Genomic DNA, 22811 nt, shown 5'->3' on the forward strand with positions numbered 1-22811 from the left:
TTAGTATAGGGCATGCAGGTGATTGTCCCTCTTCACGTCCTTCTGTTTCCAATTATTTCTAATAAACATGTACAGCTCTTATCATTTGATAAAGTTTAAAATTCAGTGTCTCCTTCCAGATTGGGAATATTGGCATTTCTTTTCTCCTTCCCTTTCTCTTGCCTTCCCATAATGCCTAGCCATGCTTGTATTCCTTCTCCACTTGGTCCCTCAGGTTTCTTCTCTCCTTCCATTTCCACAGTTGCTACTCCATCCAGAGCTTGTTTCCTCTTTCCCAGAGCATGATAACAGTTTCCTAACCTAGTTGATTCCCCTGTTGCACATTCTCTCTCTGACCTACTTCTGGAAGCACAAATGCTGGAATAATCCACTTGAATGACGTTGCTGCCTTGCTGAAAAACCCATGGCTCACCTTCCTAATGCTATTACTTGGAGTCCTCAGCATGACCTAGTGACTGGCAGGTGTGGGCAGTGGGGGGCAACATTACCGGGTCCTCGCCAAAGGCCAGGCTCCAGTGGGCAGGCCCTTGAGTGTTTTATGAAAAGGCAGAGCAGACTGATTGTGCCGGTTCCATGGTAAGTGTTGCGGAGTCCCACTGCACACAGATTCAGGCTCCACCACTGACCTTGAACATGTTTAATCCCCTGGCACTTCCTCAGCTGTAACACAGATGTCTGCTTCCTTCCTGGGGTGGCTGTGAGCAGTCAGGGCCAAGCACTCCATGGTGGTCAGTAGCTGGTTCCCTTCTGATCTGTCCCACTCTTTGGAACACCTGTTAAATCGGCTCTACCGTGATGGCTGCTCCCTCCCCCTCTTACCCTCTTGTCCTCATCTCCAGCAGTGGCACTGCAACACCTAGCTTCCCCAACAGAAACCTAAGAGGCATTGTAGACATCTCCCCCTCCTTGTCCCCACATGTCGCCAAGTCTGGCTCCTTCTTCCTAAGTGTGGTCCACATACATCTCACACCATTGTTTCAAGTAAGGCCTTCATTGTGTTCTGCCTGAAATGTGGCCTTAAGCTCACCTCTGCTTCTTCCACATCTCTAGCCTCCCTGCCCCCCCCCCCCCGCCCCCTTCCCACTGCTATGCTGCTTTTGCTGCTACTGTAGGCACTCACAGGGCAACTTAACATCTATGGAGCATTCACGGTATTCCAGCCTTGAGCTAAGCTTCATGAACTGTCTCTTCTAATTCCCCTGATGACCCTGTGACAATACATGTTAAGATCCCCATGTGATTGATTAGCAAAGATCCAGAGAGCTCAAAGTAACTTGCCTAAGTAGTGGGGCCAGGATCTGGTCAGCCAGAGCCAGCACCCTTAGCCACCAGATGGTTTTGCTTCCGTAAGTTTGCTCTCCCTCCAGTGGCCTGGGCCTGTTGACCTCTTGATGGACAGACAGGGACCCTGGGTCTATGGCTGTCAAATATTTAATAAGTGGGATGTGTCCCTTGCAGAGAACCAATACTGCGTTTACTCAGCCTTACAGTATTGGTTGAGATCAGGCTCTACCATTTTCTGACTCGTTATTCCAAAAGTGTACCTTAAAGGCAGAATTTTTTTAAGTTTTAAATTATAGTATCCATTACAACAATGCTTTCCACTGCAAAGCCCCACAGGATTAATATTGTGCTGCAAAGATTAATTGCATCCATGTCTGAAGCTGCCAAAAGAGCCAGTTAAATGGTAACCCCAGAAAACCTATTGTCTAATGCTTTCTTCCTGATTAAATAAACGAGTTGGTGTTGACCCAGCATGTTGTAATAAATCAAAGGTTATACATTAACTGCATATACTTCATCCCACATGTAGAAGTCTGAGCAACCATCATGATAAAAGGAAGATGAGGTTTTAAAAGCTGTTTCTGTTGGCTTTTCTCATGCACATATGTCCCTTTCTCTCTCTCTCTCTCTCTTTTTCAGCTTCATTTTGGGCAAAAAAAAAAAAATGTGTGATCAGACCTTTCTAGTTAACGTATTTGGCTCCTGTGACAAATGTTTCAAACAACGAGCTCTGAGACCAGTTTTCAAGAAATCTCAACAGCTCAGCTACTGTTCAATGTGTGCAGAAATTGTAAGTACCACCTTTTAGAAATTTAAGTAGTTACCTGTTTTTAAAATGATGTCTAATGTTTGGGTCCTGTGACAGAGGAATTTACACACACACACACACACACACACATACAGCACACATGGGCTCAGTGAGGCAGTACAGCATGGGAGTTCAGGGTGTGGACGCTGGTCTCTGACCTCCTGAGTTCAGATCCAAGTTGTGTTCTTTGGTGGTGGTGTGCCAGCAGATCTCTACTCTCTTAGGAGGTAGGTTTTCCTATATGTAAAATAGGAATAATAGCACTATCTCATAAGGCTTTGTAAGAATCAAATGAGTTCATTTTATTAAGTATTTATGTTTTTTAAGTTTGTTTATTTTGAGAGAGAGGAAGAGGAAGAGAATCCCAAGCAGGCTCTGCACCGTCAGTGTGGAGCCCAATGCAGGGCTCGAACCCACGAACCATGAGATCATGACCTGAACCAAAGTCAGATGCTTAACCGACTGAACCACCCAGGTGCCCCTGATAAAGTATTTAAAACAGTAGTACCCGGCACAGGATGTGCTCAATGAATGTTTTGGCTATTATTATTTTTTAGGACTAATGTTTTTTGCTTCTGCTTTCTACTGGTCTGCTAGGCAAGCAACTAAGATAAAAGGGACTCTGGCAAATAAACAGCCTGGAAGTACCTATCCAAAGACCTTGGTTCAGCTCTCCCTAGGAACAACTCTATTGAAGACTGAACCCTATAGGGCCTCAGTAGTAAACAACATTAAGTTCAGGGAAAAGTGTTCCTTAGGCCTGAGACTTCAGTGAGGGCTGGGGACTGAATATAAATCCTGACATTTTTCAAAGAACACAAATGAATCCTCACTAGAGGTGACTATGCGTCGGCTTTATTCAGATCTTTCAGCATAATGCCCATAGCATGGCTGAAGCCCTTGAAATTAATCCTATCTCAGAGGATTTGCAAAGCTGGGCTCAGTAATGTGGCTGAGCAGAGCCCCCACCTGGTCAAAGGTGGTAGAGCACTCTTCTCCAGAAGCCCAATAGGAAACCCCCCAATTATCAGCACATTTTAAAAACCATGTATCAAAGAGAGGAGAGGGGAATTTTACATTTTATCCACCTGAAGAGGAAAAGACAGTATTCATCTTCTTGGTTCCATTTATGTTCTCATAAAGCAAATGGCAAGTAAACAGCCCAGACTGACACACAGGCTTTGGAAAAGCGAAACAATCCTGATGTCACAAGATTCAGGCTTAGTATAACAGGCTTCTACCTGAAGCACCCTGTGTTCTAAACTTAGCTCTGCAAATCGTCAAACCGAGGACATTCAGTTCTTAAAAGAGGCCTGCTTTCTGGCGGCCCTACCATCCTGGTACAGTGCTATTTGTGAATCTAGCTCTTTTGTTTTTAAACACCTTCTTCTCTGGACACAAGGAGCCCAGAATCCCTGTCATCACATCCTGTAGCATCATAGATTCTCCCAGGTCGGAGGCACTTTTCAGGAAATGGTCACAGGCTATCTCCACCATAAGCACTTGCGGGTTCCCAATTATTCAGACACACTCCTGTGGCTGAGGAGACATCCAAGTGACCGACAGCTGATTTTTATCTGGGTGTTTGGGATTGTGAGCCCCGAGTTTCCCTTTTCACAAATGAAGCAACCCCGTAACTCCACTACTACTGAAAGGTAGCAGAACTCAACTTTTCTGCTCTCCAGACTCCTTACCTAGAAACAGGAGTGGAAACCAAAGTACAGGAAGGCACTTTGTAAACTTTCCCAGCTATTAAAAAGTTGCATGTCCTCATCTCTAGATGGCAGACCCTCCAGATTGGGAGATATGTGGGGTTTAGTTTACAGAGAGAATGTCCAGAGGAGGACACGCTCCAGCATGAAGCTCTGCTCACTCCAGATCACACACAGGCAGACCTTGAGCAGGCACACACAGCCCACGAGGGGCCACGAGGCACCAGCCTGAGGAAGTGATGGGAGGATGCTATCTGGCCAGGCCTTCTGAGGTGATCCTGGTGAGAAGTGTCTCCCATGGCCTAGTGTCTCATTCAAATTACTTCATATGAATTGCTCAAATGTATCGGGGAGCCTTAATTTTGAGCAAGTACTATGTGTCATGGGATGCTCTACAGGGTTACCCAGGATGAGGCTTTTTGAGGAGGTGTTTTCCATTTATAGAGGAGGAGCCTGAGACCCAGAGAAGTTAAGTAAATCACCCAAGGCCACACAGCACAGCCAGGAGTTATCCTCAGGCAGTATGATCTCGATGGCACCCATGATTTTACGCTTCTGCTCTACAAACTCTGAAGCAGATATAACAGTTTCACTTTTATAAATAGTTGTATATATCTGTTAACACATTGATATTTTGTGTATTTGTTTTGTTTTTAATTATACAGTTTTTATATATCCACTTGATAAGCTAACATTAACTGAGCACCTACCATGTACCATCTATTATGCTAAATACTGAGGATAAGTGATGAATAAACCTGTATCAATGGGGAGCTGGTAGTTAAATCAAAAGAGAGCTGGTAGTTAAAACACATCTGCTATGATGGCGGTGTCTGCTAAGAGGTTCACTCACATTCTCGTATTCAGTTCTCACAACAGCCGAAGTAGATGTCCCAGATAAGGAAACCAAAGAGCCCAGAATCTAACCTCCTAGACAACCATGCTTAGATTAATATAGATTACTTCCAACTTTTTTTAATGTTTATTCATTTTTGAGAGAAAGATACAGAGTGTGAGTGGGGGAGGAGCAGAGAGAGGGAGACACAGAATCTGAAGCAGGCTCCAGGCTCCGAGCTGTCAGCACAGAGCCCAATGCGGGGCTCGAACTCACCAACCATGAGATCATGATCTGATCTGAAGTCAGATGCTCAACCGACTGAGCCACCCAGGCTACTTCCAACTTTCCTTTGATGAAGAGCCACCCAGGACAAGAAGTGGAAGGAGGGAAGGGTGAGCACAGCCACCAAAATCCTGTTTGGGAATGTTTGCTCTAGAATTTGTAACCTCAATCTGCCTTCCCATTTTGCATGTATAAACACACACACACACACACACACACGCAAGGTCATGGAGGGGTAAAAGGGAGATGCCATGGGTTGGGTCCTCCACACTGAAGTCTGGAGGCATGTAGCTGAATAGAGCCAGACTGCCTAGGTCCAAATCCTGCCTCTGCCTCTTTCTGGGAGTGTGACTCAAGCAAATCATTTAAACTTTCCGTCCCTCAACTTCCTCATTTGTAAAATGGGGAGAATAGTATCCATTCAGGGTGATTGTTGTGGTTTATTAACGTAAAGTACTTGGAACAGCGCCTCGCATTGCAGAGGACTGGGAAAAAGAGATGCTTGAGCCTGCCTTAAAGTCACTAAATCTGCATCTTTGAGAGACTCCTAGGAAGGAGTCTCTCAATTCCATTCTAAGGTGGAGGAAGCTGCCTCAAAAATGACACAGCTGAGATCACTGAGTGTGTGTTCAAAAACGCTGGGTCTGGGCCCCTGAATACTAACCCCACCCCTGCCACCACCTCCTTTTGCTGACCCCAGGCCAGGCACTTAATTCTCTGCGTGAAAAAAAGAAAAGCAAAACCCAGAGTGTGCGGTCTTAATGGCGTACACTACAGCTTCTCAGAAGCCAAAACGAGTTTTATTTTTGCATATTTGAGTCAACAAAGGAGGAAAGTTTCCGGTTCGTTGTGGGGGCAGGTGGGGGACCAGGGCTACCCAGGATGAGGTGGGAATCAGTGGTGGGTGTGGACCTGGCCTCGTTGCCCTCTCCTTGCTCACCTACTCTGCAAGTAGCAGCCACTGCGCAGCCTATCAAGTCCCACTGAGAGCTGATCGGTGCCAGGGAGGGGGCAGGTAGGAAGGCCGTGTCCCTGGGACTTCACCGGGTCCCAGGAGCCGGCAGTCCTGGATTGGAATCCCAGTTTGGTCCTTCACTACGAGCGTGTCCTCGGGCAAGTCACGTTATCGTCTCTGAGCCCCGGTTTTCCCACCGGTAAAAGGGGCACGACACTCCCTGCTTCTCCGGGTGTTGTGCGCTGCAGCGCCACCGCGGGCATCGCCCCGGGCACAGCGCCAGGCGCGCGCCGCAGGTGCCAGGGCGGGGGTGGGCGCGGAGGGGGCGCGGGTGTCCGCGGGCGAGGCGGGCGGAGAGGGGGGAGTCGACCGCGGCAGCCAGGCTCGCAGCCGCCCGCGTCAGCGCCGGAGGGCGGGGCCGCGCTCGGGGAGAAGGCGGCTGGAGCTGCGCCGGGGGACGCTCCCGCCCGCTCGCCGGCCTGGCCTCCGCCGCCCGCTCACCCGCCGCCCCGCTCTCCGCTTCGCTCCCCGCCGCGTCCCGGCGCGAAGATGGCAACCGATGGGCTGCACGAGAACCAGACGCTGGCGTCGCTGAAGAGCGAGGCCGAGAGCCTCAAGGGCAAACTGGAGGAGGAGCGGGCCAAGCTGCACGACGTGGAGCGTGAGTGCGGGCCGGGGCGGGGGCTGCGCGCCGGGAGGCGGGCCGAAGAAACCAGACCGGCCCCCCGGGGGAGCGGGTTTGGGGGTGCAGGGCCGGGGCGCCGGAGCCAGGCCTCGCGCCCGGGATGGGCTCCCTGGTTCCCGGGCGCCGGTGAGGCGTGGCTTGCGGCCCGGAGCCCCCGGGTTGCGCGGCTGTGGGGCCCGAGCCGGGCGGACCTCGGAGGCGCCCGACACCTTGCAGAGCCCCCGCCCGCTTAGCGGAGGCGGTTCCGCCTCTGGGCGGGGGCGCCTGGTGGAAGCCGCCCCTGGTCGCTGCTCTACCCCGGTAGGGTCTTGAGATGAGTTCCCTCCATCGCCTTCCTGAGAGATGCGAACTGATCGCAGTCCTGCCCGAGCCGAGCAAGGTGGAGGAGGGGGTGGGGTGTCAGCGGTAGCCAGCGCAGCGAGCCCTGTGGGCGCGGCCTAGGGTAAACTCCTGTTTTGTTTTTTAATCATTTGGCTTTCTCCATCATTGTTGTATCTTTTCTTAGTTTTGCTTTTCCGAGGAACCAGACTCTTGAGTTAAAACCTCATTTTTTCCAATCTGCCCCCTTTCCTTGGGGATGGAGAACCGGGTGGGGGAAGGAAAGCAGAGGAGCTTACCAAATCCTACCATTTAGTTAGTTCACTTGAGGCTGTTTAAGAAGCTTTTGAAGGGATGCGGTGTGTTTGGCATAAACGAGCAACAGCAGTCTTAGGTAAACAACATACTTCTTGACCACTACCATAATTCAGAACCGGTTCTGTGATTTTTATGAGTGAGCAATTAAGTAGCCAGGTTAAATGGCTCTTGGCGGGACCCGCTTCCCTTTACTCTGTCAGATGGTTTGTCCTCAGCAGAGTTTGGGCTGAGGGCCAGGCTTGGGGAAGTGGCATTATCTGCTTATTTTTCAGCTCTGAGGATGGCAGCTCCCCTTTGCTGAGCCCAGCCTCCCTATGGTACCCTCAGGCACACCTATACATCCTGCTCCTACACTTCCTATTTGGGGCCACCCCTTTAATATTTTTTGGAAAAGAAACATGGGGTTCATGCTGGGTTGTTAGCACCTGATTCCTTTCTTGATAGAAGCAGATGACCTGAATCGAGAGTGTGCTGTGCTTTTGTAAGGGCCTCCTTCGGAGACACGCTAAACCTCTATATCATTTAGGGATGTGTCCAGCTACAATTAACTATAGACCCCAAATAAAGTAGCGAAACAAATTGGGAGCTGTTTTCCTCGTGTAACAGGAACAAGGGTAGGTGATCACCGACTTTGGTTTAGCAGCTCAGGGTGCCATCAGGGACCCACCCTCCAGTCTTTCTTCTCCACCACCCTGAGAACACTGGGATTTGCCGCCTGATTACAGTATGACCACCACAGCTCCAAACATCACCTCTGTATCCAGGGCCAGAAGAAGGGAGAAAGTGGTCACCAACCTCTGTTTCTCCTTCTTACCAGGAAAGCAAAAGTTTTCCCCCAAATCTCCCTTCTTCCAACAGATTTTGTACTTTATTGGCCAGAAGTAGGTTACATTGCTACTGCAAGGGACCCTGGGAAAGAGAGAACTGAGCTGGGCACATTGTCATCCCCAAACAACGTTGGGTTTCTGTTATCAGGAAGCAGTAGGGAATGGAAATTGGGAGGCATTGGACAAAGTCTGCCTCATTTCACTCTGCAAATTCCTACATTCTGCAGGTGCTATCGATGATGCTGTATGTGTGGTGTTAGTGCCCCTGAGGTAGGTCGTCTGACTTCTGCATTTTACAGAGGAGCAAACTGAGGCACGGCAGGGTGAAAGGACTTGCCAGAGGACTGCAGTCAGCCGGTAGTGGGACCAGGATTCCAGCCCAGACGGTCAGAACTCCAGCCCAACCTCGCTTCAGCTTTTTGCCCAACTACTTTGGGCTCTGTGCAGAGATTCTCCAGAAACTCTCTTGATCAACAGTGAAGACATCCCACTGGGAACCTGTTAGCCTTTTCTGTGACTTGGGAAATGACCTTAAGGCAGAGAGATAGTCAAGGTAGTTTTTCAGCATAGTCCCCTGTCCTGCCAAGGATGCAGTACCCTCAGAAGCCAACTTTTGGACCCACAGTGGAAAGATCTATCCCCACCTGCATGTAAGTCAGAATTTGGGAGTTGAAAAGACCAGAAGTCATATGGCCATGTTCCCCTTTATTCCCCCTGCAGCCTCCAGACCACTTCTCCTCTACTCCTGTATAGAACCTTTGCTCCTTTGAAGCTCCTGTCATTCAACTGACATCTGTTTTCCCCTTCTCCATGCTGCTGTCTCCTGACCTCCCAGCCAGGCTGCCTCATTTCTTAAGGAAATTTGGCACATGGCTTGAGCCTTCTTTTTGACCTCAGCCCTGCCCCATCCCTGATATCTTCGGGGTTCCCAAGGGTGACTGTCCTAACCCACTGGCCTCTCTCTCCATCACAGTCTCCTGGATCCCTTTGGTCCTCAGAGCTACTCCTCCTCTTCTGACCAGTCTCCCCTCCCCCCAGAGATCTTCATGATCTAGGATCACTGGGCTCTTCTCTCTTCCAATCTCTCAACCTCTTACTGAGCCTGTCATTCTTACATTTTGGTGTTGTTATATAGATGGCCCTGTAGCCCCTACCCCAGCTTTTCAGGCCACAAGGTAAGATGGCCAAGTTGTCCTGGTTTGCCTGGGACTCTCAGTTTTAAAATGGAAGGTCCTGCATTCTGGAAAACCCTTTAGTCCTGGGCAAACTGGGACAGTTGATCAGCCTTCTGTTAGCTCTGACTTGCCCAAATTCTTGCCTAAAAACACAACAAAATAACAGAGCATGAACTTGGAGGAAAAGCAAACTCTGCCCAACTCCAGACCCTCACTTCTTCAGCTCCCCTCCCTTTGACCCTCAGACCAGCATCCATACTGTTGAGCCCTCTTCCCTGAATCAGACCCTTGGCTAACATTAAATAGAGGAAGTAGCTGATATGGGTGGCCTAAGGGGAAGCCTGCCTACATCAAACTCCATAGCCCCAGGCCCAGCGCCCTTGCCTTTCCCCATATTCCTCCAAAGCTTCCTCCTTCTCCTTACATGTTTTCCCCTTATTACTGTCAGCTTACCTTCTGCCATGGGTAAGTGCTCCCTTTCTTGATTATAAGACATTTTAGAATCATGAGATATAATATATAGCTTGTATTAGTTTCCTATTGATGTTGTACAAATTTCCACAAACATAGGTACTTAAAGCAACATAATTTATTCTTTTACAGTTCTGGAAGTCAGAAGTCTAACTGGGTTAGCAGGGCTTTATTCCTTCTGGAAGCTTTAGGGAAGAGTCCCTTCCTGGCCTTGTCCAGCTTCTAGAGGCCACCTGTAGTCCTTGGCTTGTGACCCCACATCCTCTAACCTCCTTTCTCTCATCACATCTTGACTCTGATCTCCCTGCCTCCCTCTTACAAGGACCCTTGTGATTACAGTGGGCCCACCTGTATAAACTGGGATAATCATCCTCTCTCAAGATCCTTAAGTTAATCACATCTCGGAGCCCCTTCTGCCATGTAAGGTAACATAGTCACAGGTTCCATGGATTAGGACATAGACATCTTTGGAGGTCTTACCACACAACTCTCAAAACTAGAAGGGTCACCTGCTTCAGCCTCAGTCCTAAAGGCACAAAAAGTTTTCTTCTCCTCCCTGCCACCTGTATGGATGAGACCACTGAGATCCAGGGAAGGATTATATTCCTTTAGCTGCCCTAAGGTTCTGCAGCTACTCTAAGGGAGAATGGGGAGCAGACGCCAGGGTTCAGGCTCCTAGGTATAGCTCTCCTCCTCACCCTGCTAGGCCATCACTCAGACATTTGTGATTTACATTAAAAAGACACACACACACACAAAAAAAGTGGTGGGGGCGGGGCAGGCACCTAGATGGCTCAGTCAGTTAAGCATCTGACTTTGGCTCAGGTCATGATCTTGCAGTCCATGGGTTCAAGCCCTGTGTCTGGCTCTGTGCTGACAGCTCAGAGCCTGGTGCCTGCTTTGGATTCTGTGTGTCCCTCTCTCTCTGCCCCTCCCCTGCTGACAACTCTGTCTCTCTCTCTCAAAAATAAATAAACATTAAAAAGAATTTTTTTGAGGAAAAAATATGCATGTATGAAAAGGTTTCAGTATTCAATTTTAAAAAGTCGTAAACAGTATATATAACATGATCTCATTAGCTTAAACAAGAGATGCTTGTGTTATGTGTTGACTTTGTGGCAGGTTACACAAGAAACTGTTATCTCTAGAGAAGGCCAGGGGAGGAAGGGAAGTAGAGGTATTTTTCACTTTATACCCATCTGTGCATTTACTGCGTGTATAATAAAAAATGAGTACTGGAACAGGAGTCAACATCAAGAAAAAGAAAAGAGAGTTCAACTTTAAAGAGTCCTTAACTTGAAATTAAACTGAAGAATGATCTGGAAAACAGGCTGCAAGCAGAGCAGGAGGCATGCTGTGTTTATTTCAGCTACCCTGTACCGGCAGCCTCCTGGGGCTGAGGGGGCCTCCTTCCAGATTCCCAGCTTCCTTGGTGGCAGATTCTCATCTAGTCTAGGAACGAACAACTCAAAGATTTCTGTAATTTCTTTGAGTACAAATCCAGATGACATTTGGGCAAATCATAGGACTTATCATCAGATGCTACTCACTTTTCTATCTGTTCTAAATGTAACTTTGTGAAAGGCTTTACTGTCAAAGATTATTATTATGGCTGGAGCCTTGGACTCTTCTGATTTTATGGTGTAGGGAGAAATCTAGGAAAACTGAATTTCTGGATTAGTCTGAAACAAATGTGTTGGCTGACTTTTTCCACGTTCTAAGGAAAACTACTGTGTCCTGAGGCTAGAAGTGAGTTTCGTTTCAAGCTAATCCTCTCCCTGCTGCTCTTCCACCCGCTGTCCGCAGCCGTGAGAGGCTTTCATTGCGTCTCCCTTTGCTTTGGCTCTGCGTTCCTAATTGCACACAAGCTAGCTAACATAAGTGTCTCCAGGGTACCATCGTAATAAACGAATGCCCACTGCCACATATTTAGAAATATAGAAGACAACAAGCCATTTATAACCCCACCACCCAGAGACAGCCACTTATAACATTTTGGTGTATTTCATAGCTTATGATTTTATGCTTGCCTATATATTTGTGAGCATATTTGGGATTGTACTAGATTTAGAGTTTGAGCCTAGTTTTAATCTAACACAATGGATTAAAATGCCCCCCATGTCATTTTAATGTTATTTTTAATGTCAATATTTTGAAATAATTGTACAGAACCATGTAGGACTCCATCTGAAAGATGGTACCATAGCTTAGTCTTTCCAGTTTCTAATTAGGGAATTCTGGGGAGGTTTTTTTCTGTGTGTAGCTAATGGATGTTTTGGAGCAATTCCAAAATCTCAAGCACAAGTGAGGAAATGTGATTGCAGATATTTTCCTACCATCCCAGTGTTTAAGGATTTTGTTTATATCCCACCTCATTCGATCCTGAGGTAAATTCAGGTGGAATGCTTTTTTAAATTGTTTTACCTGTATTGTTTTTTAATTGAAATATAGTTGACACACAGTGTTACATTGGTTTCAGGTGTACAACATAGTGATTCTACAACTCTATAGGTTATGCTGTGCTCACCACAATTGTGTGACCATCTGTCACCATACAATGGTATTACGATATCATCGACTATGTTCCCTATGCTCTTATCCCCTTTTATCCCCATGACTTACTCATTCCATACCTGGAAGCCTGTGCTTCTCACTCCTCTTCACCCACTTTGCCCATCCCCCCACTCACCTCCCCTCTGGCAACCATCAGTCTGTTCTCTGTATTTATGGGTCTACTTCTGCTTTTCATTTGTTTGTTTTGTTTCTTAAATTCCACATATAACTGAAATTATATGGTATTTGTCTTTATGTCTCTGACTTACCTCACTTAGCATAACACTCTCTAGGTCCATCCATGTTGTAAATGATATCACCCTTTTTTATGAGAAGTGTTTCATTGTGTGTGGGTGTATAGGTACACCACATATTTATCCATTCATCTATCGATGGACACTTGGGTTGCATAATGAGTTTTTTAGAATTAGCTTTGGATAATTTTTCATTTTTAAAAAAAAATTTTTTTTAATTTATTCATTTTTGAGAGACAGAGAGACAGAGTGTGAGCAGGGGAGAGGCAGAGAGAGAGAGGAGAAGACACAGAATCCAAAGCAGGCCCCAGGCTCTAAGCTGTCAGCACAGAGCCTGACGCTGAGCTGAACCCATGAACCGCAAGATCAGGACCAGAGCTGAAGTCAGACACTTAACTGACTAAGCCACCCAGGCACCCCAGATAATTTTTCATCTTTGATTCCTTAGATCTTCTACCAAATCGTGGCCATCAAAAGACTGTATATTGGTGCCAAATTTGGAAAGTGGTTCAAGATCATTTTTTAAATGGTTCTGTTTTTCTACTGAAGATGTCTCACTTGTCTTTGAACTTATCTAATGTATTACCAGTCATTTCCACAATGTTCATGTTCAGGAAAACTTTAGATCTTGTCTGTGCTTGGGTCACTTTTTTCATGGCCTTTTGGGATGATGAAAAGGACCCTGATGCATGTTTTCACTTTACGAATTTATGTTGTTTGGATTTTCATGAACAGACTTGCACACTATACATTTTACTTTAGGTTCACATGTGCAACAGATTATAAAATAAATAGCAAAATATTCCCTGAAAGTTGACAGGAAGCCACATCTTCATGAAAAATTCATCTTTGCTTGAAACCAGAATTACAGATTATTTCCAGGGCCCCATCCAGATAAACTCTTAACACCCTCGTTTTACAGAGGAGGGCACAGGCTCAGAGGAGACATTTGTTTCCACTAATTTATAAGTTGTGCCTTTCCCTCAGGCCTCACTTTCCTTTTCTGAGAAGTGAGTGGATCAGGGCAACTCACTTACCTTGGGGGCCAGTGGGCGAGAAGTGTGCTGAGTACAAATGCTCCTGAGCCTGGCATCCTCCCTCCCCCATTCACCAGCTCAGCTCAGCTCTGGCTACTTTCTGCCTTGGGCTTCTAGTAAGGTTTTTGTCTGTGAGGGAAGGTAGAGGCTGACGGGAGGAGGAGCTGATGGCAACTGAAAACCCCTGCTTCATACACTTGCCAAACCTCAGGGTGCCCGGGATTGGTGCTCAGCCTGACTTGTTGAGTTCCTAAGTTCTCTTCTGTTTCTAAATTTGCATCAGTCTCCCAGAGCCAGGATGAGGATGCACTTCTTGATTCCCGGACTAGAGTCCCTAACGTGGATCCGTTGCTCTAGTTACATCAGGAAGTAGAGGGATCCAAGTTGGGGGTGTCTCCTAGACTAAGAAGCCATTGTCACCACCTCACTTTGGCCTTGATTTTCTACAGTATTAGAGCCACGTGCCCAGAACTTATGCCACTACAGGAGGTGTTTTCTGTTCATAGGGGTCTGAATGCTTGTACATGACGTCCTTAGCCTCTCTGATCTTCCCCTTCCTTCTTTGTAGAAATAAGGGTTAGCCTGGGTCCTCAGGCTGTGTGTAAGGCCCTCAGCCCAGTGCCTGTCCCCCAGGAAATGTGCACAAAATGGTAGATATTGGCAATATGCATTGAAATCCTCTAAAAATGTGTTATACCTTTGACTCAGCAATGCTATGAATTGGCATTTATCTAAGGAGGTAATGCAATGCAAAGGTATCCAGGCAGCCCTAGAACAAAGTGTCTTCCAGTAGGGAATTTTAGCGTTGTGGTATATTCAGTGGAATGTCATGTAGTCATTTAAAGTGACAGATAATTATATTTGACATAGACAACCATAAATGAAAAAACTCGTCCCCAAAATTGTATGTGAAGTGTAGTCTGCTTGTGTGTGTGTGTGTGTGTGTGTGTGTATACACACACACACTCATGTGTACACGTGTGCAGAGAAAAGGCTTGGAAGGATATAGACCACATGTTTAGAATGGTCAGGCTAGGCAGGACTGTAAGTGATCGTGTTTCTATTTTCTGGTTACTTTCAATGGGTGTGCATTCTCTTCTATAATTATATTAAAATAAATCAAGAAAAAACCTTCCCCCTATCCCTAACCTCCTCTTTTCACTCATTCTTTCTTATCCCAAACGTGAAAGTCTCTGTGGCCCTTCCATTTCAGAAGCCCCCCCACCTCCTCCAGGTTATGTTGTTTCCAGTTTTCAAGTCCCCAGTCCCTAGTACCCTGACTCTCCATCTTTGGTTTCTGGCCTGCCAGACACCTGTTAGGCACTTTAATTCACTTCCCCCATTAAAACTCAGAACACCCCCGTGGATTAGTTCACTGTCTTCCATTTTACTGAATGAGAAACAGAGATATAAAGAAGCTAGCTTCCTCCCTTCCCTTTCCTTACCCCAACTCTTATGGATCCTTCAAAACCAGGTACCTGTGACATCTCCTTCTGATGGCACACCTGCCAGCAGTCAGCCGTGTTACCCTCGGCTCCCCAACACCTCTGTGACCACACTGCCGTGGTGATATGTGTGCAGGCCTGTCTTCCCCCTGCACACTGTGAGCTCCATAAGAGCAGGGACTGTCTTATTCTTTTCTGTACCCATGCATCCGGCATAGTTCTTGGCACACAGTAGGGGTTCTGGAGACGTCATTTGAAAAGCTGTAACTCTTTAACAGATGTGAGATTTGCCAGATAGAAACAGGATGAGTGGGTATGGGATGGAAAAATGCAATGAGAAAAAATAATTAATAGTTGGGATGTGGTCAGATTCCCATTATGTAAGGAGGGCCCTATATGGGTGGGGTGAGCCATCTTTTTAATTAATTTTTTTATTTTTGTGAGAGGGACATTAAATAGCTGTGGTCTTCCTAATGCACAAGTGAGGAGAACAGCAAGAATATCGATGTGAAGTGTCAAAGTAAAACACTAAATAATCTATGCTCACAACTCTGAGCTAGTACAGACATGTCAAAGGCCTGTAAGAATTTAGAAAATTCACTCTGTTTTTAAACATATTAAACAATATGTTTTAAAGAATGCATCAGTAAAAAACTAATGTGCTGTTTGTGGCAATAAAGAATGCAGTGTCTCAGCAGAAGTAATAGCATAATAATTGCATATTCAGGTATATTTTTTTTAAGATTTTATTTTTAGGTAATCTCTCCACCTAATGTAGGGCTCTAGCTTACATCAAGAGTGGCCCGCTCCACCGACTGAGCCAGCCAGGTCCCTCTCATGTAGTTTTATAGTTAAACCAGTATTTTTTATAGTCTGAGTTTTCACAGAGACTTTTAACTTGTTCACACGTTTGTTCTTTTATCACAAAGAAATGGGGCAACTACATGAAACCAAGACTTCTTGGAGAAGTGGCTGATTCCAAGGCCAGAGCAGGGAAAGAACCTGAGTCTGTAATAAGAAGTGCTCAGGGGAAAAAAAAAAAGAGGTTACAGTAGGAGAGAGCCAAAGCATAAGAGACTTTTAAAAACTGAGAACAAACTGAGGGCTGATGGGGGTGGGAGGGAAGGGAGGGTGGGTGATGGGCATTGAGGAGGGCACCTGTTGGGATGAGCACTGGGTGTTGTATGGAAACCAATTTGACAATAAATTTCATATATTAAAAAAAAAAAACAAAAAGAAGTGCTCAGGGAATATCGGGGACGTGTTGGAAGGTCATGGGAGCTTACTTGATGGGGCCCCTTCTGAGCAAATCAGGCACTGGATGAGCATCAAAATAAATAATTCTTACAGTAAGAATCCATGAGTCCATCTAATATACATGGGTGAATAAATACATTGGAGGGGAGGGAAAACTCCTTTTATTAGAAAGCCAACTAAAAAAAAAAAAAAAAACAGAAGGAATGATGGAATTAGGAAAACCTTGCGAACTATCGTAATAAACCATTCAGGCAAGAATCATTAACAGATGTTAAAACTAGAGTTTGAAGAGTGACTGGGTATTTATATAGTCTCAAAGTACATCTCCACAGGATGCTTCTTCATGATAAAAGGCAAAATGGTAACTGTCCAGTGAAGAAACTGGCAGACACCATCTTAACCAAATGGTCAGCGTGAACAGTGCTGGTGATGGTGAACTAATGGACAACAGGTGCCTCCTGACCAGGCACACCGGCAGGAGCTCCTCAGTCTCTGGTGTTCCTGCCAGACACATATTACCGGAATCTAATCTTGAGGAAGCAGGAGACAAGCCCAAACTGGGAAAGTAAGTCAGGAGACTAAAGAAACATGACATCTGAGTACAGCACATGATCTTGGGTTTTCTTTTGCAGTAAAGTTATTATTGAGACAATGGAGAGTCTCTCAGTAAGGTCCATACATCAGATGTAGTATTGTTTCAGTGTTACTTTTCTGACTTTGATAATATACTGTGGTTATGTAAGAAAGTGCCTTGTTTTTAGGAGATACACAGTGCAGTGTTTAGAGAGAAGGAAGGGAGAGCCAGCCAGGGAGGGTGGGTTTCTGAGAAGGGCTCTGTTGTCACTGCTTGAACTACAGTCCAGTCTGGGTTTCCTGCCCGGGTTTCCCACAAGGAGGTGGCATTTCCCCCTCAAGTTCTAGCAGCTCCTGGGAAGGAAGAGGGCCAGCCCCCTGGCCTCACATCACTCACGTCACTCTGCTATGCTAAGACACCACACCTTTCCTTGGGCCATCCCTTGCCTCAAATGCCCCCTTCCCTGCTTCTCACCTGCCTGGGGAAATGCCCTGCTGGGAGGTTTGGAGGAAGGAGAAGTGGAGAGGGGGTCAGGAGCCCCAGTTTTCCTTCTGGCACAGCCTCCAACCACAAGGGCAGTGTCACTGCACAAGGGGGAGAAGCCATGGGATCCCCCATCCTCAGTTTCCTCACCTCTGGATGCAGGGCCTGGACTAGATGGTTCCTTTGTGGGAACTTGGCTCCTAGTGACACCCCACAGTGATAGCCTCTGAGATAAGCCCCTTGAAAGCTCTATTTGCTTCGAGAAAGAGGCCACGGTCCCAGCACCTGAGAGATTCCTTTTTGAAGCTCCTCCCTTGTGTTGGTTCCTTCTCTAGGTCATGTGTTCAGACTTCTAGAATATTGCTCTCTACTGACACTGCAAGTTTTCAGTAAACCCATGGCTGTACCGGTGGCTCCCTTATTCATTCTTGCCTGCAGCACATGAATGGAGCACCCACACATCCCAGGCCTGTGCTAGGCAAGAGGGGGAGGGGTGGTGGTCATTTAGGAGTCACGGTGCCTACTGGCACCTCATAGGACAGTTTTTGTAAAGTCACTTTTCCTTGTGACTGGAAAGGTAGGTGAAAGAACCGGAAACCCCAGAGTCACTCCCAGTTAGTTGTATGAACTTAGCCAAAGAACCCTTGTAAGCCTCAGTCTCCTCACCTGTTAAAGGGGGACAGTGATCTCATTCTGATTCTGCCCTGCCTACCTCGCAGAGCTGTCACCCTTCAGTGGGAGAATTATGTATAGTAGAAGGTATATAGTCTGTAGATATGAGGCAGTCTTGTTGATCCCTCAGCACACAGAGATGGAAATGCTTTGAAAAATGTAGGATATTAAACACAAAGACAGAACAACAGTGTTGTCTCTACCCTCCACTGAGCTCAAAAGAGAGCGTTGTGAAGGCATTATAGTAAAAAGCAGGAGAATCAAGCTGTGGCCACAGAGAAAGACCAGTGTCATCCCTTTGCCAGCATATGGCTCAGAATCTGGTCCTGGGTAACAGAACTGATTGTCGCCTGTCCTTCTAGTACACCAGGTTGCGGAGCGGGTGGAGGCCCTGGGGCAGTTTGTCATGAAGACCAGAAGGACCCTCAAAGGCCATGGGAACAAAGTTCTCTGCATGGACTGGTGCAAAGATAAGAGAAGGATCGTGAGCTCATCCCAGGTACGTGGCACCTGCTATTTGATGGTGAGCATGCGTCTGACTTTATAGCAAAAGAAGAGAGCTTTCCTTTTCAAGAAACCCTTCCTGATCTCTAGGACTCCATTTATTCTCCACAGGACATGAGTTAACATAGTTAAGAATTCTCTTGCATACTGTAGAATGCCATTCATTTGGGTAGATTTGGAATTGGTAATAACTGAGACATGAACTGTATTTGACAAACCACTCAAAATTATTTCTTCCTGAGCATATTTCAGGGTCTCATTTGTAAATGAAACCCTTTTTTAGATAGAGGGGTTTTTTCCCCTCAAGTTGGGGACATAAGTGCTTATGGGTTCTTTCACTTTAAGAGTTCAGCAATTTCTATGCCCTAAAGGACAATTCTTTTTTAATGTTTCTTCATCTGAGAGAGAGAAAGACAGAGAGAGAGAACGACTCGGGGAGGGGCAGAGAGAGAGGGAGACACAGAATCTGAAGCAGGCTCTAGGCTCTGAGCTGTCAGTACAGAGCCCGATGCGGGGCTTGAACTCATGAACCATGAGATGATGACCTGAGCCGAAGTCGGACGCTTAACTGACCGAGCCACCCAGACACCCCTAAAGAACAAATTTAAGATACATTTTTGGAAAGGATATTTTTTCATTCATTCTATCTCATTGACATAGTTTATTTTATATCTTATGTATTAGTGTTATCTAGTGCTGTATAACAAGTTACCCCCAAATTTAGCAACTTAAAACAACAAATATTTATTATGGTTTCTGAGAGTCAGGAATCTGGAGCAGCTTATCTGGGTGGTTCTGGCTCAGGATCTCTGATGAGGTCACAGTCAAGATGCTTGTCAGGGCTGTGATCATGGCACAGCTCCACTGAGGCAGAAATTCCCTTCCAAAATGGCTCATTGGCTGGACGCCCTAGTTCCTCACCATATGGAACTTTCCATAGGGCTGCGTACAACACAGTAGCTGGCGTTCCCCAGAGTGCTAGAGGGAGATGGGGCAGAAGCCATGCTGTCTTTTATGAGCTGGCCTCAAAAGTGACTTTCCATCACTTCTGCTATATTCCACTGGTCACACGGACCAACCCTAATATAATGCGGGAGGGACCTATACAAAAGTATGACTATCAGGAGGCTGCTTATCACTGCCTGGTACTTTTTATGTCTATTTTGATGTAACACGCATTGAATATAAAACTGTAAACTGAAGTCATTTATTTTTATGGCCAGTTTGGGCTTCTCCCTATCCCTGCCTTCAGCCCAGCTTTTCCAAAGGACAATTTGGGGTTTTTTTTAATTGCCCTTTTAAGTATAAAAACTATACATATTCTAGGGGTGCCTGGGTGGCTCAGTCGGTTAAGTGTCCAACTTCAGCTCAGGTCACAATCTTGCCATCCGTGATTTCAAGCCCGGCTTTGGGAGGCTGTGCTGATAGCTCAGAACCTGGAACCTGCCTTGGATTCTGTGTCTTCCTCTCTCTCTCTCTGCCCCTCCCCACTCACACTCTGTCTGTCTGTCTCTCTCAAAAATAAATAAAAACATTAAAAACATATACATGTTCTAAATAATCCACACACTCTAACATCTATGTCAGGTTGTATTTGATAAGAACAGGTCGTAATTAATCTATATTACCTACAGGTCTAGTATGTCACGTACTTGCTTTCTTTTACGTTCATAAAAAAAGTTATCCCTTAAGTATTCTACCACATTTTAAAAAACGCTGAAAAAGAGAACAAAGAAAAGGTTTTATTTCCACCACCCAGTCCCAGCCATTATTACTATTTTAGAGCATTTCTTTCTCAACTTTTTTTCACAAAGTGGTTATCAAGATATACATGTTGCTACCTAGCCTTTTTGACTTTTTTTTTTTACCCCTAGAAGTGTAATATATGTTGGATTCTCTGTCACTCAAATACTGTCCTTAGGGAGGAGGTACACTGCTTACGTGCTCCATCCATCCACCTCTGCTGCAGAGAAACTAGAAGCCGGGTGGGTGTGGGAGGAAGCTGGAAACAGCAGGAATGTTCTGGAGCAGACAGAGTGACTCAGAGCAGCCCTGTTCCCTTGAAGGCAGGAGATTAATCAGCCTGACTGCGTGGGTTCGGGTTTAGGGTGGAGGCTGTCTCTCTAGGTATGTGGGCCCCTGGTGTATAAATCCGTGCTTGTGGAGCAGCCCACATTTGGTTTTATGACTGATTTTAGCCTCTTGGGTTCCTTTTTCTCTCCAGAGCACATAGTAGGTGGGTGGTGGGGACAGGCAGGCAGGCAGTGAGGTGGAGGAAGCCACCGAAGGGAACGCCAATTTGGACAATACACTGAGTCCATCCAAACGCTCCCCCCCCCCCCCCCCGCCGGCCCCATGCAGCATGTGGAGCTACAGGTGTGGAGGACCCCAAGGCCTGGAGCCCCTTATCTCTTCTCTGCTCTGTTACCTAATCTACCCCATACGTTGTGCTCAGGGGTTTAGTCAGAGAAGTCAGACTAGAAGAACCAATGTGCTTAGGAGTTTTGAAAGGTCCCAGAATGCCTACTTTGACCTTGTTTCTGGGCACTTTGGCCACACGCAGCAGGAATATGGAAATCTTCCAGTAGATCATACAAAGCATCAAAAAGGCTAGGTAGCAACATATATCTTGATAACCACTTTGTAAAAAAAAAAAAAAAAAAAAAAAAGTCAAGAAAGAATGCTCCAAAATAGTAATGGCTGGGACTGAATGGTGGAAGTAAAACAATTTCTTTGTTCTCTTTTTCAGCGTTTTTTAAAATGTGGTAGAAAACTTAAGGGATAACTTTTTTTATGAACGTAAAAGAAAGCAAGTACATGACATACTAGACCTGTAGGTAATATAGGAGATTAATTACGACCTGTTCTTATCAAATACAACCTGACATAGATGTTAGAGTGTGTGGATTATTTAGAACATGTATATGTTTTTAATGTTTTTATTTATTTTTGAGAGAGACACACAGAGTGTGAGTGGGGGACAGGCAGAGAGAAGGAGACACAGAATCCAAAGCAGTGTCACTTTGGATAATCAGACCTTACCTGTGCCCCTAAGCAGCATCTCTTCCCCCGCCCTCGCCTCATTCGTCAGATTTGGCTCCAAATGGCTTGAATGATTACAAAAACCAAGCCTGCCGTGGATGCTGCAGACTCGCCATCCCGGAGGGTGTGTGGGGAACCCATGTGCTGAAGGAGTCAGCTCAGCCGTCCTCTTCCGCTGTTGGGCAGAGCCTGGGGGCCCAGAGGACCCGCACACCAGATGCTGGGCCGGTGACTGCATTGTAGGGACCAGGGCTTATGTGGTCTATCCCCAGTGGGTTTGTATGACAAATAGATGGCCTAGTGGTGACTCCCCACAGCCCCAGTGTGGGCTGCAGCAGTGGTGACAGTGAACTTGGCCCCAGCCCAGAACACACCCTGACAGGGAGTGCTCTCTTTGCAGAACAGCTGCCCACAGGGGATCCCCACCATGATGGACTTGTTCTCAGCATAGGTGCAACATGTCAGAGTGGCAACGTTACACTGATCTCAGGCCAGCGCAGCTCCGAGAAGTGGGTCAGGAATGAGGGTGGGGCTCTGACCCGTCCCTACAGGGAGCACAGCACACAGGAGCCAGGATGGCTAGTGGAGGTGGTGAGGGAGAAAGCAAGAGTCCATTCATTTCCTGTCAGGTACCTAGAGGTCGTTTCAGGTTTGTCTTACGCCTGTATCGCTTTCTGACAGGGTATGGTGCTTGATGGCCATGTACCAACAGTTTGTGCTTGGTTTCTAAATAGTATAACAGAAGTCTCCGAGCATTGCTTTTGTCTTTGTATCTGTACAAGGAGTATAACGTTGAGAACTGAGCCTTTAATCAGGCTGGACAGTTGAGCCCCATATTCGCTCCCCTTTTGTTCAAGGATAGATCTTGATTACCCAGATACTCACTCTGGCTTTCTCCTGCACACTGTCCCGCCAGACACAGCTTTTATGAACAATTCTCAGTACTTCCCTGTAAGGACTGGCTGACAACTCCTGAGCTATTTACTCTTTTCCTTCCAGGATGGGAAGGTGATCGTGTGGGATTCCTTCACTACTAACAAGGTAAGGTGTTGTCGCTGGCATGTTGAGCAGCACCTCAGAACCACAGCCCTGGGTCCTCATCCCCTCCAGACACCCCCAGTCACAGTCATCCTTCTTCTCGGGTGCCTTTCTGGGGATGGAAACCCCACAAAAGCCCATCTGTATTCGGACAGCTCAGCAGCCCACAGCAAAATCCATTCCTCCCCTCATTGAGGCTGGAGCATGGAGAGCCACCAGACAGGGTGCTAGCACTAAAACGGGAAAGGGCCTGGCTTGGAAAACTTGTCACATTCACAC

General features: G+C 46.5%; 1 protein-coding gene across 4 annotated transcripts in view; it reads left to right on the forward strand.

Moving 5' to 3' along the window:
- GNB5 (G protein subunit beta 5) overlaps positions 1-22811 on the forward strand; it is a 60791-nt gene that overhangs the window by 3410 nt on the left and 34570 nt on the right. Inside the window, exons 2-5 of one of the 4 annotated variants that reach the window (XM_019442098.2) lie at positions 1924-2074; positions 6429-6540; positions 18311-18447; positions 22494-22535. In XM_019442098.2, the coding sequence (XP_019297643.1) occupies positions 1949-2074; positions 6429-6540; positions 18311-18447; positions 22494-22535 (417 nt within the window). In that variant the 5' untranslated portion in view covers positions 1924-1948. Of the gene's footprint in view, positions 1-1923; positions 2075-6064; positions 6176-6257; positions 6541-18310; positions 18448-22493; positions 22536-22811 lie in introns of those variants that run through there. The other 3 variants (XM_019442100.2, XM_019442101.2, XM_019442099.2) reach the window with 3 other exon arrangements.

The sequence above is a fragment of the Panthera pardus genome, unplaced genomic scaffold (assembly GCF_024362965.1).
Source record: "Panthera pardus isolate Hobbes unplaced genomic scaffold, ASM2436296v1 HiC_scaffold_24, whole genome shotgun sequence".
Classification (NCBI taxonomy): domain Eukaryota; kingdom Metazoa; phylum Chordata; class Mammalia; order Carnivora; family Felidae; genus Panthera; species Panthera pardus.